Here is a 13,509-nt window from a genome sequence, read left to right as displayed (position 1 = left end):
TTCAAAGCTGTTGCATTGGCAGGTCTTTCACCTTGATGTCAGTGCTCTTTATATTTTCACAGTGACAGTCATTAAAAGAGAGCATACAAGTGATTAATTCTGAGGAACCTGAGTATGACCAGAGCTGTTTTTACTACCACCAAATCGGTTTCTTAAAAGCCCCTCTTTAACAATACCATACCTTATGGGCACATCAGTTCTTAAGTTATTATTTAAAATCAACCCAATCTGAAATACTCTGTGGCAGAAAGGGACACGGTCTGAAGATGTTTTCCCACACTGCAAGGCTACAATGTTCTGCTCTAATGAAATAGGGTAACCTCATTTTCCTTTATTAGCATTTTGTAGGGGATAAAGACAGTATCTCTGCAAACCATTTTTATACAGCTTAATCCAAATCCAAGAATTCCCTGAATGAATTTGTGCAGAAATAGAAATGTGAAACAACACAAGAGGTTTGTTGATTTTATTTATTCGACTCGCAGAGTTTAGTTTTCATCAACATTGACTGTCTGCAGACCTGTAGGGAAAAAGGGGAGGGGAAGATTAATAACACGTCTTAGTTGCTGAAGAAGGTGAATAACAGCCGGTTGGAGAAATATTTACCTTTGCATGTTGTGACGGGAACGTATGTAACCAGGGTGTAAAGTTTGTTGGGAGAATCCTCATCCTCATTACGCTTCCTGGAAAGTCGTACGCGCATCCTGTACGGCACGTTCCTGCACAACACACAACAGCAGGTAGGTTAGTATCTTTGATAAAAACAGTACAAGTACATTGCCAGCAGATGTGTGGGTCTCCAATTTAGACAACATTAGAGCAACTGATTCATAAGCGTAAAAATGACTGACCTAACAAGATATGAAACAAGAGCCACATTGATTTTAGACTGGTGTACTGAGCTTGGAGCTATACTGTACGTTTAAAAGCTTTGTGTCAGTTTCTTCTTACTCACACGCAGACAGACGACACTTCATGTATGAGCTGACAGACTGACTCATGTTGTTAAATATGGCAGCAGTCACTACTATTATTTCTTTCAAGTTTTAGTGATGACTGTAAGGAGAGAAAAACAATGCTAAACCATCTCAAATAACTGCTTTACAAACATGAGCTCTCCCTGCACCACACAGTAGCAAAGCAGAACATTGCAGGTATACACTTGTGGACATTACTTTGACTAAAAAACAAACCGATCTTGTCATGTCACAGATTCTTACGAGTATAACACCATTCAGAGCAAGCAGGGCATTTCCCTCCAACATAAGTATTTAGTCTCACCTGACACCCTTGCTCCACACTGCCTTGTTGAGGCGAGTGTCAATGCGGACATCGGGAGTTCCCATCTCCTTCATGGCGAACTTGCGGATCTCCTTGATGGCGCGGGGAGCCCTTCTCTTGAAGCCCCTGCAAGGAGAACATATCATTTAATCAAAAGGAAATGAACATACTGCTTTATTTCAATGTTTGCCCAACTATTGACTATTTAAGTGCCGGTATTAAATGTGTGTTTTACTATATTTTGCCTCAATGTAAAACAGACAACTCATATGCATCTATCAGTACACTTAGACATAGTAAAAGCAGAGACATGCAATGCATCCCAGCTGATGCTTAAGCAGACTATATGGCTTAATGATACATGATAAAGTAATGTACAGTACTCACACTCCATGGATGCGCTTGTGGACATTGATGGTGTACTCTCTGGTCACCACCTCGTTGATGGCTGAACGCCCCTTCTTTTTCTCTCCTTTCTTAGTTGGGGCCATCTAGAAACATTAAACATACATTAGATTCACAGGCTTTATTGTCATATGCACAGAAGTGACAGGGTTCATTACTGCTTATGCATACGATTGCTATACAAAACAACAAAGGTTGAAACCAAAAATATAGTAAAAACTACACAATCAGTTTTACTTTCATCACTCATTTGCAGACTTAAACGTGGCACCTGTTAAAAGTTATCTTAGCGTTAGCATAAAGCTAGCTTGCTCCAATGTTGTTACCTAACGCAAGCTTACCGGCAGTCACTATGATAAGTTGCAAAGCACGCAAGTAAATATTAAATCATAAACTATAACCAGTGTTTTCAGTTACACTAAATATGACATTAACATCTTTTCCGACTCAAAGAAAATGGACACTTTGATCCAGGCAAATGAAGCCACTCCGGTGGAATCAATGCCGTACCGATGGACGTTAATAAAAGGTATTTAAATACGTTAGACTATATCGAAAATCACATAAACCGCACAGCCAAACATTCATATATACATTTAGAACACATTCAGGGCCGATTATGTCTTTAATATAGCAGGATGGTCATAGATTGCAGAATTACAATCTGCGTTAAAATTACTCACCGCAGCTCGTAGTTGAGGCGGAAGTCGGAAGGACGGATGTGAAGCAGAGGATTGTGGGTAAAGGAAACCGGTCCGTTTTATCTGATGTTCGTCAACGACATGCACGACTTAAGGTTCCGACCATAAACGTTGTCAGAAACTGGATATTTAATAGATTTTTTATCATTATTAGACCTCTTAGAATCTTTCATATACGGATTTGTACATGTTTGCATTAGCAGGCTATTATAATAAGTATGGAAATAAGCATGGAGAGGATTTATGTTCAATATCTCTGTGCTTATTTGATTTGGTGAAATTTGGCAAATTAGTGATTATTTTTTTAGGATGTCAGCTGTGTGAAATAGGCCAGTGCAATTGCATAACACACACAAATAATGATACATTTTTGCAAGGCTTGGATCCAGTTTAAAATGGAGAAGAATAAGCTGCATTTCAACCTTATCATAGGTGTGTCTTCTTTTTTTCTATTATATGTTCTTGTATTCAGCCTTTGAGGTCTTCAACATGCTATAAGATACGTGCCATATTTTTCTATTCATCAAATGCTAGCATCAAACAAAAAAAATGCATAAAAACTGTTATCTTAACATTGTGAAATTATAAAATTGCTGATAAGACATACACTTATACTAATGTGGATTTAACTATATGTCGTAGCACTTACCTCCAGATGCATCATCGCACATGTAGTGGCTGTCTTCATATCTCATTGTACCAATTTTATGTATCGTTAATATCTGTTTATGTTGATAAACGTGCACGTCCAGTTTTCCTTAATGGGCGAAATGTCAATACAATTTAAATGTCATTTTGTATTTATTTTACAGTAAAAAAAATACAGCATTTCATTTCTAGCACATCTTAAAACTGACCTTACCTTAAACAAAATAAATATGTAGTAGGAAAAGTGTCTTCCCAACCCCAGCATTGTAGTCAGAGTGAAAGATATTGGAATACATCAGAGCCAAATCTCTCCACGTCTGTAATGTCACTTTGATTGAGGTCACAGCTGCATGGTGGGGCGGAGGTGATATTGGGTCCAGTGCTCTAAGATAACAAGTTTATCCGTTTCTATTTTGTTCTTTAAGATGAGGCTGGTTTGTCCGTTGAGTTATTGTCCAAACATTCAAAGCATGCACAACCTGCTCTTTGCACACAGCCCTTCCCAGAGGGCCATTTTATCCACCTGTACAAGTCTTTTAATTCTGATGGCCAACCACTAGGAGACAGAAACGGGACGCAAAGTTCTAATTAATTATCGTCTCTGTCATATGTTTTAAATCTAAAGAAGTCTATTGTCTTTTTTTGGATGGTGTGTGCTGGTGATTTCCACATGGCAGTGTTGGAGGGTTCGTACTCAAGTTCATTTCAGGTAGACATTGCCAAACCATTCAAAGCAAACACATCATTATTGTTTTCAACGACAGTTATAACAAATTACATTCAGTGGAGGAATAGTTTGGCAGTGCTTATTTGTGGGAATGTTCATTCAAGTCCCTGCAGGATGTTCAGTGTTGTTGCTCAGTAACGCTTTGCTCTGCAGACATTTTGTAATATAATGTACACAACCATAGTAGGAACATCATGTGTCACATTATTTTAAGGCAGTCATTTCATACAAAGCAAAAGACCCATAACAAAAACCAACATCTAACCATTTTAATGCGCAGTCGTTGAAACCAATGCACAGTATACGAAAACAAAATTTGAACTTGGTTAGGCAGACAACACTGACAATTAAAAAGCTGCTCTAAAACTGGAATGCACACAAAAAAACATGAAGTCAAATCAGGTGTGGCTTCTCACACAGTCCATTACACACTTCCATAGGCTATAATGTCCAGTAGTCTATGGCAAAGCACTTGCATGACATCCAAAACATGTGAAACTGAGTAAGATTCATAATTTTGCAGTTTTCCTTTAATTCCTCTCATGACTATGTGTGAAATGAAATGGGATAGAGTTCAAGGAACGTTTTGACAAGTGTGTCGACTAATTAAACCCATTTCCTCTCAGGACACACACACCTCAGGGGGAGCAGTGCTGAGCTTACTACCCTCAGCTGGAGGGACCTCGGCTGCAGGGCCCGACCCACCCTCTGGCTTTTCAGGGCCCGAGGCCTGGCCCGCCATGGTCCTTCTGAAGAGACGCATGCTCATCTGCAGCAGCTCGTTGTCTACCACTGGTGTAGTGGGGTACTGCTTTGTAAGACCCTGAAGAAGAAGAAGTAGATTTTAAGACATCTTCATATAGCAAATATAGCAAAGATCCACCCCAGGTGACTGCAGTCGTAAATTCATTCTCATTGGATGACATCTACCTTGTCATTTTTTAACAGCTGCCGGCGGATAGCAAAGTCTCTGCGGGCGCACAGGGCCTTGCAGCAGGGCCCGAGGTTTCTCAGTAAACCAGCCCTCTCCACCCGCCTTTTCAGGGCGGCCATATTCAGGGCCCCCAGGTCATGCTCAAACAGCTTATCAGCATCTGGCAGGACGAAGAGGACAGAGCTTTAGACGCATGGATCACACAAATCAGACTAAAGGCGTGTGAACTAAACAGAAATCTGGATTAAAAAAAGGACACCTAGTTTAATGCATCTAATGTGTTACTAATTTAAGATGAAATAAGAAAGGCAGAAAGAACATCCATTAATGATAAAGACCTCTCACCTTTAGGGTCGTCCAGCTCAGATTTGCACACCTCCCTGACCTGTTCCAGGAGCTCAGGCCCAGCAAGTCTCTTGGAGATGCCCGCCCGGAGAAGCACGGCCCCTGGGGTGAACCGGAGCAGAGCGGCCCCTGCTGCCCGGGGCTCCGCCTTCTGTTTGGGCATCAGGCTGGACCAGTCCACATCAATGACATCCAGAGGACCTGACCACGAAAAAAAGGGCCGCTCAGTGTCAGTGTACATTGTATTTTAAAACATGCAGAGGCAAACACACATATTTATAATTAAAAAGGGTAATGGAAATTAGTTTCTGCATGGATAAAAATGTATTTCCTGTCACCTGTAATTTTCTCCTCGTCCTGCTGATCCTCTTTTTTCTGGCTGTCGGCAAGGATCTCATCCAGCTCGTCATCACTGATGGGTTCATACTCCTCTCCCACAGAAGGGACGGACTGGCCATCATCTTCTTTCCCGTCATCGTCTCCTGAACACAGCACGAAAACATTCATTTAAAACAATGTAAAAATTGGGAAGACCATGACATTGAAAGTAGTTTTCCTTATCTTCTTACCATCGATGCTGTCCGTCTTCTCCGGCTCCCGTTGCTCTCCCAGGAGAGGATGGCTGTTGCTGGTTTTCTCCGTCTCTTGAGGGTTGAAGGCTTCTTTCGGCAGCAGAATATCATACTCGCTCCTCTCCGGTCTGATCATGTCCCCCCGCAGGTCTCCTCTCATATCTCCCCTCAGATCCCCTCGTCCCGGCGCCCGGGGGTCCCCGTGCGGTGGCAGGTCCATCATCATCCTCTCCCTCTCTCTGTCTCCGCCTCGGTCACCTCTGTCCCGGTCCCTCTCACGCTCCCGTTCATGCTGCTGGATGAGTCCTTCAGGGAGTAAGCGTTCCCTGTCCCTGATGTCCCGCTCCCTCAGGAGAGGTTCCCGGCCGGGACGCATCAGTAGCGGCTCCCGTCCCCTGACGGGCCAGTCCCGGGGTTCGGGCTCCCAGTCTCTTGGTTGCTGCAGGGGCTGCTGGAGGAGCAGGGGCTGCTGGGGCGGCTGCTGAGGACGGAGATCCTTGCGGTCTCGTTCCCGCTCAAACGGCTCTCGGTCCCGGCTGTCGTAGGAACCGGCGCGGGACCTGGACCTGGCTGGCCTCTCGGAGTCTGGAGAGCTGCGCCTGGAGCTGAGGCTGTGGGAATCCTGCCGGTCTGTGAGACAACAGAGAGAGATCTAGTCAGGCTGAGTTTATACAAGGAAGTCTATAACGTTTCATCTAAATCTCACAATTCATTTATTACTACAATAAACAGTATGACATAAAGCCTTTGACTGTACCGGAGGAGGTGCTGCGGCTGGGCTCTCCTCTCCTCAACTGGTCGATACGAGACTTCCTCTCGGCCCCCAGAGGCTCATTCACCACCGGCCTCTCTCTCTCCCTCTCACGTTCTCTGTCCCGAGAGTTGGCGCCCTGCAGCCGGCCCCGGCGGGCTCTCGGACCTTGCGGTTCTTCTCGATTGGCCGACTCGTTGGAGGGGGATCTCAGGCGTCTGGACGAGGCGCGGCTCTTGTTGCTCCCCATGCTGCTGCTGCGCGTCTGCTCCTGGGGGTGTTTGCGGAGCAGCGTCTGGGACATGAGCGGCTGCGGAGTAGGCAGCAGCATGGGAGGATCTTGGGGCAGCAGAGGAGCGATGGGAGGGGGGTTTCCCCGCTCCCTGTCCCTGCCCCCTCTGGTACCACCAGCTTTCTTAAGAGGCTCAGCAGGAGCTGGTGGAGCTTGAGTTTCCAGGGGGCCTCCTCGGTCTGTTACCTCCTCGTCTGACCAGTCACTGAAATTGTCCATTTTGGATAGAGGAGACGGCTCTTTGTTGCCAGCAGCTGCACGATTATCAGGCCTCATTGAAGGCGGGGGTGTCCGAGGACCTTTCTTCCTCTTATTGTGTGGCTGAGGTGCCGTTGAATCCTCCTCAGACACATCAGATTCTCCTTCTCTCGAGCGCTTTCTCTTTCGTTCCAGCGCCTTCTTCTTGGCCCCTTTCCTGGGCGAGTGAATGAGTGGAGGTGTATCTGCAGGGACGCTGGCCGGGGGCTCAGGGTTGAAACGATCTCCTGCAGCAGCCGCGATGTTCCCACCAGCGACATCATCTTCTTTGCGGACCTTCTTCGATCCCTTTCTCTGCGACTTGGTCTTCTTTTTGCCCTCCTCATGGGAAGTGTCGATGCTGACAGGGGCTGGAGGGGGAGGAGGAGGCGTGGGCTCTCGCAGGTCTCTGCCTCTGCCTCGAGTGTCAGGCGGGGGGTCAGCGAGGTGATCTCCTCGTCTATCGCCTGCTCTGCTTCGCTCCCCGCGAGGCTCCAGGTCCTCGTGGCGGCTGCTGCGAGTCTCCCTTTTGTCCACGGCTCCTCGGCGCTCCTCGTCCTTCCAGTGGACGGGTTTCTCCTCAGATGGCGCAGTTCTCGGTGGTGAGCGCAACAAAGGCTCCTGGGGTCGCACCACCTGGCTCAGCAAGCGATTTTTCTCTGCACCTGCACATGAACAGACACAAAACCACATCAGTACTCTTTAAGAACTACAGCATTCAACAGCCTTGACTCTGGGTGACCAGCGGAGGTTAGGAATTGGTGGCATTAGCTTTAAAAACAGTCCAATTCCCTTCTACAATAAACAGAAAGCGTGTCGAAGCAGAAAAGATGTCCCTACTGTCAGATGGATGCGGACACACAGGGTTTGGGAGGAGGGGCTGTGGGTGGATCTTGGCCTGCCCCCGTCCAATCGGGCGCTCACTTTTCTCTTCCACACTGTTGTAGCCGTCGCTGTCTGCAGGACTGAAGTCACGGGTGGTGCGCTTAGGAGAGGCGCGGGGGCTCGGGGTGCTCTCCACTCTGGGCCTCTTACGACTAGGATGAAAACAGGTGAGGGTTATTACAAATGAACAAGACTCAAAGCTAGGAAGGGTTAGAAATTAACACCAGTAGTAAATAGGATATTATGGGATACATGCCTGGTCTTCCTGTCGTCCCGGGTGTCTCTAACGGGTCGCTCGTCCCGGATGTCATCCCTCCTTTCCCTCCTTTCCTCTCTCCCTCTCTCTCTCTCTCGCTCCTCCCATTCCCGCTGCCTCTCCCTCTCCCGCTGCTCCCTATCTCTCTCTCTGTCCCGCCTCTCCCTCTCCCGTTCTTCCCTCTCCTTCTCCCTCTCTTTCTCCCTCTCCTCGCGCTCTCTTTCCCTCTCTCGCTCCCTCTCCCGCTCTCTCTCCTTCTCCCGTTCCCGCTCCCTCTCTCTTTCCCGGGCCCTCTCTCTCTCTGCTTCCTTCTCCCGCTCTTTTTCCCTCTCCCGGTCTCGCTCCTTCTCCCTCTCTCTCTCCCTTTCCCTCTCCCTTTCTCTCTCTCTATCCCGGTCGCGAGTCCTGTCGTCTCGCCGGTCTTCTGTACGATCCGTCCGGCGCTCCTCTCTCCTCTCCTCCTCTTCGGCTCTCAACTGGTGTCTGTTTGGGGAGGCTGCTCTTTGATCTGGAAAAATAGAAAGTAAAAGCTTAGCATTTTAAACAAAAATCTAGTATTCAACTAAGCCGTGTAATACAAATAAATAAACAAAGCGAAGACGAACCTCCGGCTCTCTCCCGGGTGTCTCTGCGATCCCGCTCTCCGTGTCCTCCTCTCCGGTCGTAAGAGGAGTCCCGGGCCGGCTCTACTCTACGGTCGCCCTCGTATCGGTCTCGGTCTGAACCCCTCTCAGAGCTTCTTTCTGTAACGCTGCGATCCGTGCTCCTCTCGGCGCTCCGCTCTCGCACCGCGCTGCTCCTGGATTCCCAGTTGTCATGGCTGCTTTCCAGCTGGGAACCTCGGGAGTTTCTGATTGAGCCTGAGAGGACATAAAGTACGACTTTAAAAAAGGGGAATAAAAAAACTCTACCTGCGAGTATACATAAACATAAAGTATAAATATTATTCTGAAATACTCCAAAGTGCATAATGACTATTTGTATTTTGATGCCAATACTTTTTGACTTGAGTATTCCTACACTCTGCTACTCTCCCCACCAGTTCTTACCTTTATCAGATGTGTCATTCCCACGTCCTCTCCCTCGTCCGTTCCTCTCCCCTCTGTCCGACCTGTTGTCCGTCCTCGCCTCAGCTCTCCCTGCATCTTCCCGTCCATGCCCTCTCCCATAGCTCCTGTCCTCCTGAGGCAGCTCCTCCTTCCTGTGGGCATCACTCCTCTCCCTTTCCCTTTCCTTTTCCCGCTCTCTCTCCTTCTCCCGCTCCTTATCGCGGTCCCTCTCTCGTTCGCGGTCGCGGCGCTCTAGAGACTCCCGACTGGAACGGGTCTCTGTCCTGTTCTCTCTGGAGTCCTTAGCGTCTCTGGTGTTGTCTCGGTGGTCTCTAGAGTCTCGGGTTGTCTCCCTTCCTCGCTCACGGGTTTCCCGTCTCTCTCGAGCCTCTCGGTCTTCCCGGATGTCCCGTGACGAGACCTGCTCAGAGTCAAAGTCTCGGTCGTCGCGGAGACCGTCCTTCTCACGCTTGCCGCGGCTTTCTGTTAATAAGGGAGGAAAAAGGCTTAACATCTAGTGAAGAACAAGAATATTTGATCAACTCATTATCTAAATAGTTCCAAAAGAATGATATTAATCTAAAACTCAAAAAGTAATTCCTATAGCACATCACAAGCACACCATAATCATCTGTGAATTTGAATAAACTATCTGTTTGAAAAGGAAGTTACCATCTCTACGCTCATGTCTGCGCTCCTGGGCGGGCGGACTCCTCTCTCGTTCTCCCCGGCTCCTCTCTCGACCTCTCGAGTGCCGCTGGCTGGGGCTGGATCTGTCTGATCGGCGGTGGGGGAGGAGGTGTCGTGGGAGGCGAGCGGGGACCGGGAACGCCGGGAGCTTTGAGGGGAGGAGGCAGACGCCAGAGCCGCTGAGCTCCGATGATAGTTCGGGGAGGAGGAGCGACGGCGACGAGGAGACGGAGAGTGCCGCTGGGCCGAGGAACCAGAGTGGGAGGAGGGGGAGTGGTGTCGGGGAGGAGTAGGGGTGCGCTGGTGCCGTGGAGGGGAGGGAGACCTGCAGAGACAAAAAGGATGGTTAAAATCCTACCGGGTACATTAGTGATACTGAATAATAGAGAATAAACATAATAAAAAGATGTGTGATCAGAATAAAGCCAACACATGCTAACCTGCGAGGAGGGGAGGCCAGTACGGGGGCTTTATGGGACATCGCTTTAGGGGAGCTGGATTTCTTCCTGGCTGGGGGTGAGATGCACCTTGAGGGGGATGACACACTGCCAGATCGCTCCTCCGACGTCACTGACCGCTTGGCCTTGTGGGAACTGTCCGATCGGTCCCTAAAAGCACCACATGTACGTTCAGACGGGGGATTTCTTGGATGAATGACTGAACCACTAAAAGGAGTCCTCTTAATTCCACCATACCTGCGTTTCTCCTTCTTCTCCTTGTGTTTCTCTGCATCTCGCCCCCGATCTTTTGCCTCCTTCTGCTTCTCCTCTGACTTCTCCTTGTTCTTGTGCTTGCCTTTGTGTTTCTTCCCAACCACAGGAAGGTCCAGGGGTACTGGGGGAGGAGGGCTGGGGGTACGGGGTCCTTTCTTCTTACTGTGGCTCCCTTTTGAAGGCCTGGATGGAAGAGGATAGAGACAATAGTATAATTCTCAATTAGTTCTTGCCTTCTAAAGGACCTAACCTATGACCTATGTTGAGATCGTGCCTCCAGACTCCTACCTGGTAGTTTCTGCAACAGGCGAGGACACCAGCGCCTTCTTCTCCTTCTTCCCAGAGCCTGAACCTTTGGCACTTTTGTGTTTTGGGGATCCACTAGCCTTCCTGGGTGAAGGGGAATCCTTATTGCTCAACAGCTCTGGAGAGGCCTGAGGGACAGAGACAACAGATCAGGTTGAAAGTAAAATAAAACTCCCTCCAAAAACACTTGCTGCCTGAAAATCAGAGACTTGTAAAGATACCTTCGGCATGGCGGTGGCTCTTGTTTTGGTGGGGGTCTCATCTTTCTTGATGACAATCTCATCCCTCTTGTCCAAGTTCTCCTGCTCCAACTGCCTCAGCTCACGTTGGATCTTCTGCCGCTTCATCTCTAGGGATAACTCGTAGTCGTAGTCACCGATATCCGAGTCTTTAAGTTGAACAAAGATGAGTTGAAATTAAAGAAGCTGACATGGCAGAGTCCATATTTACTTCCTTCAAATCAGAAATTCAAAACCAACAAATCATCAGGTCTCTAATGCTGACCTTCTCGATTGGTTTCCCACTCTGTGGGCTCTTCTTCACTTGCTGGGGTGCGCTCCTTTGTGATTTTAATATCCTCCTTTTCCCTGTGTCTACCTCTGGAGGAGTCTCTCTGCTGTACATGGATACAAACACATGTTACAGTAACAGGTTGAACAAGGAAATAACATTCCAGCATGGGCAGACCCTTTTTTCTTTACATTTTAGAGAGTAAGATTTACAATTTGCTCATACACTTATTGTTGAAGAAGTAGAAACAGAGGGAGCAGGGAACTTACTCTCGCTGGGGGGGATGTGGGCTCGTCTAAGTCTCGCTTCAAGTTTTCTGGGTCAACATCCTGTCTTTTATTCTTCATCCTCTCCCGCAAATCACCTGTGGGTCTCTCGGCTGACCTGCTCCATAAAGACAGAAATACACACTGTGTCGGTATTGGGACCCTTGTGATCTCAATTTGGAGAAACCAGGAAAACCATATACCTTAACTACTATCCCAAAATGAATAAAACAAGCCGTCTTACCGACTAAAGCTAAATCCTTTGCCTCGTGGCTGAGTTCCATGTGTGTAGCGACAAGTGTTGCCGTAAATGCAATTACCAGTCTTCAGCCAATTTCTACAGTGACTCTGAAAGAAAACATACAAATGAGCCCAGTGAGATCCACTAAAAAAAGAGTCACCAAGTGAAAGACATGATCACTGCAGAACCGGTTTCTCACTATAGGTCATACTCACATCAGCAGCATTACTCCCAGTGCTGGGGCCAAGTCTTTCAAACACACTGGGCCGGCGGGAGGGGGCGGCGGGGTTGCTGGTGCTGGTGGTCGCGGGGGTGCTGCTGCTATCAGATATGGTTTTTGAATTCTCCACTGTTACCTTCCGCCTGATCTTGGACATTCTGCAGGACTGGATAAAAGGACAATGTCAGTAAGTTATCATCTGCATCATACATTAAGTCTGAGGCAGGTATGCTTTTCAAATGAGTAGCTTGTACCATCGGTGATACAACACAAATATTTGTTTCTTGACAAACTGCAAGGAAGCGTGATCCCAGTTAGTTTCAGTGCCATTTTAAGACTAAATGGTGGCTTTAAAAGTTTGAATCTGTCCCGTGACTACTACAAGAACTAGACAGTTTAACAACTGACACAAAACTGTATTTTGTTGTGTGACTACATTTTAGAGCCCTTGTTTCATTCATTCAGTGCAGTTCTAACATAACTGATTTTAATCAGCCTGGAGCCTGACAAATAAAGCATTGTTCATATTGTTCAGAAGCTATAGTTGTTCTTAAATAATGTATTTATAATTTTTATGTTTACCTTTATTTGTATTTTTTTTTGGGGGGGGGGGGACAGATGGATAAATAAAGCATTTTTAATAAAGCAACTGTCTTGATTATTATCTATAAGTGTAGCTGCCTGTAGTTCTCTCATATGCAGCCACACAGGCAAATGTATTGCCTGTGTTTTTCTTTGCAGCGGCTCCTTGTTTAGCAGTCTTGCAGGCTTAGCTTAGTGTTGCTAAAGTTCCTGGCTAACTGCATGACTTTAATGTTATTGTTTCGGTGTTTAATATTAATACGCGTATTTTATGTAAGATTCATAACTGTTGCAGGTGAATTGCAGACTGTTTTATATTGCATGGTTCATTCATGAACAAAAAAGGCAACAAAAACAAATGCTAAAGTTAGTTAGCCAAAGAGCTAATGACTTCATGCTTTATGTTAGCGCAGGGCCTCCTCTTTCAGGAGCGTGATGCTAGATTTTGTGCGGATAAATGAAAAAAATGTCTCACCCAAGATAATAATTCGGCGTCGCATCTACTTTATTCCAGGTAGTGGATTCAGCACTTGTAGAAATAACCAGGGTTATTCTTTAAAGGCAGAAACTGCCCTGAATGGCTTCATATTGGCGCAGGGTGTGCATCATATGCGCCTTTCTTCTTCGGTGGTATGTTTGGGCGGTGTGTTAATAGCTCCTTTGTGCTTTTATTTTGTAGGGGCTTGTACTGCACTCGGCTTGTCATCATACATGGTTCTTCTTAAACAATATATATGTTTAAACCCTTGTTTATGCCTGATTAATAGTCCCATTGTTACTAATGATAGTGCCAATTCTTCAGGAGATCCAGTAGGGTAGTTATTTGAAAGCTTGTTAGCAGGCTCTGTCTTATTTTGAAAGCTTTCAGCGGAAGTAATATCAGTCTTTAGCTGCTGCT

The 13,509-nt window shown here is 46.8% G+C and overlaps 2 protein-coding genes across 2 annotated transcripts; both read right to left on the bottom strand.

Moving 5' to 3' along the window:
• Window positions 1–455: 455 nt before the first annotated feature.
• rpl31 (ribosomal protein L31) lies at window positions 456–2,516 on the bottom strand. Its single transcript, XM_063877805.1, has 5 exons — window positions 2,370–2,516; window positions 1,669–1,772; window positions 1,282–1,407; window positions 607–719; window positions 456–520 (listed from the first exon to the last, which is right to left on the bottom strand). Exons 2-5 carry the CDS (start codon window positions 1,770–1,772, stop codon window positions 489–491), a joined length of 375 nt encoding a protein of 124 aa, XP_063733875.1. The 5' UTR covers window positions 2,370–2,516; the 3' UTR covers window positions 456–488.
• Window positions 2,517–3,169: 653 nt separating this feature from the next.
• On the bottom strand, window positions 3,170–13,225 carry zc3h13 (zinc finger CCCH-type containing 13). The gene is given in 21 exon segments (XM_063877803.1): window positions 3,170–4,585; window positions 4,693–4,856; window positions 5,042–5,242; window positions 5,380–5,523; window positions 5,611–6,243; window positions 6,371–7,558; window positions 7,734–7,930; window positions 8,035–8,542; window positions 8,640–8,894; window positions 9,084–9,566; window positions 9,756–9,866; window positions 9,869–10,098; window positions 10,214–10,381; window positions 10,469–10,669; window positions 10,775–10,920; window positions 11,014–11,180; window positions 11,297–11,408; window positions 11,572–11,686; window positions 11,813–11,916; window positions 12,025–12,195; window positions 13,087–13,225. Coding segments are annotated over 20 exon segments (5,490 nt in total). The 5' UTR covers window positions 12,187–12,195; window positions 13,087–13,225; the 3' UTR covers window positions 3,170–4,384.
• Window positions 13,226–13,509: the final 284 nt, after the last annotated feature.

Source organism: Eleginops maclovinus, chromosome 24 (genome assembly GCF_036324505.1).
Source record: "Eleginops maclovinus isolate JMC-PN-2008 ecotype Puerto Natales chromosome 24, JC_Emac_rtc_rv5, whole genome shotgun sequence".
In the NCBI taxonomy this organism is placed as follows: domain Eukaryota; kingdom Metazoa; phylum Chordata; class Actinopteri; order Perciformes; family Eleginopidae; genus Eleginops; species Eleginops maclovinus.
The sequence above is the reverse complement of the archived record's forward strand: the minus strand, read 5'-3'. Positions and strand labels throughout refer to the sequence as shown.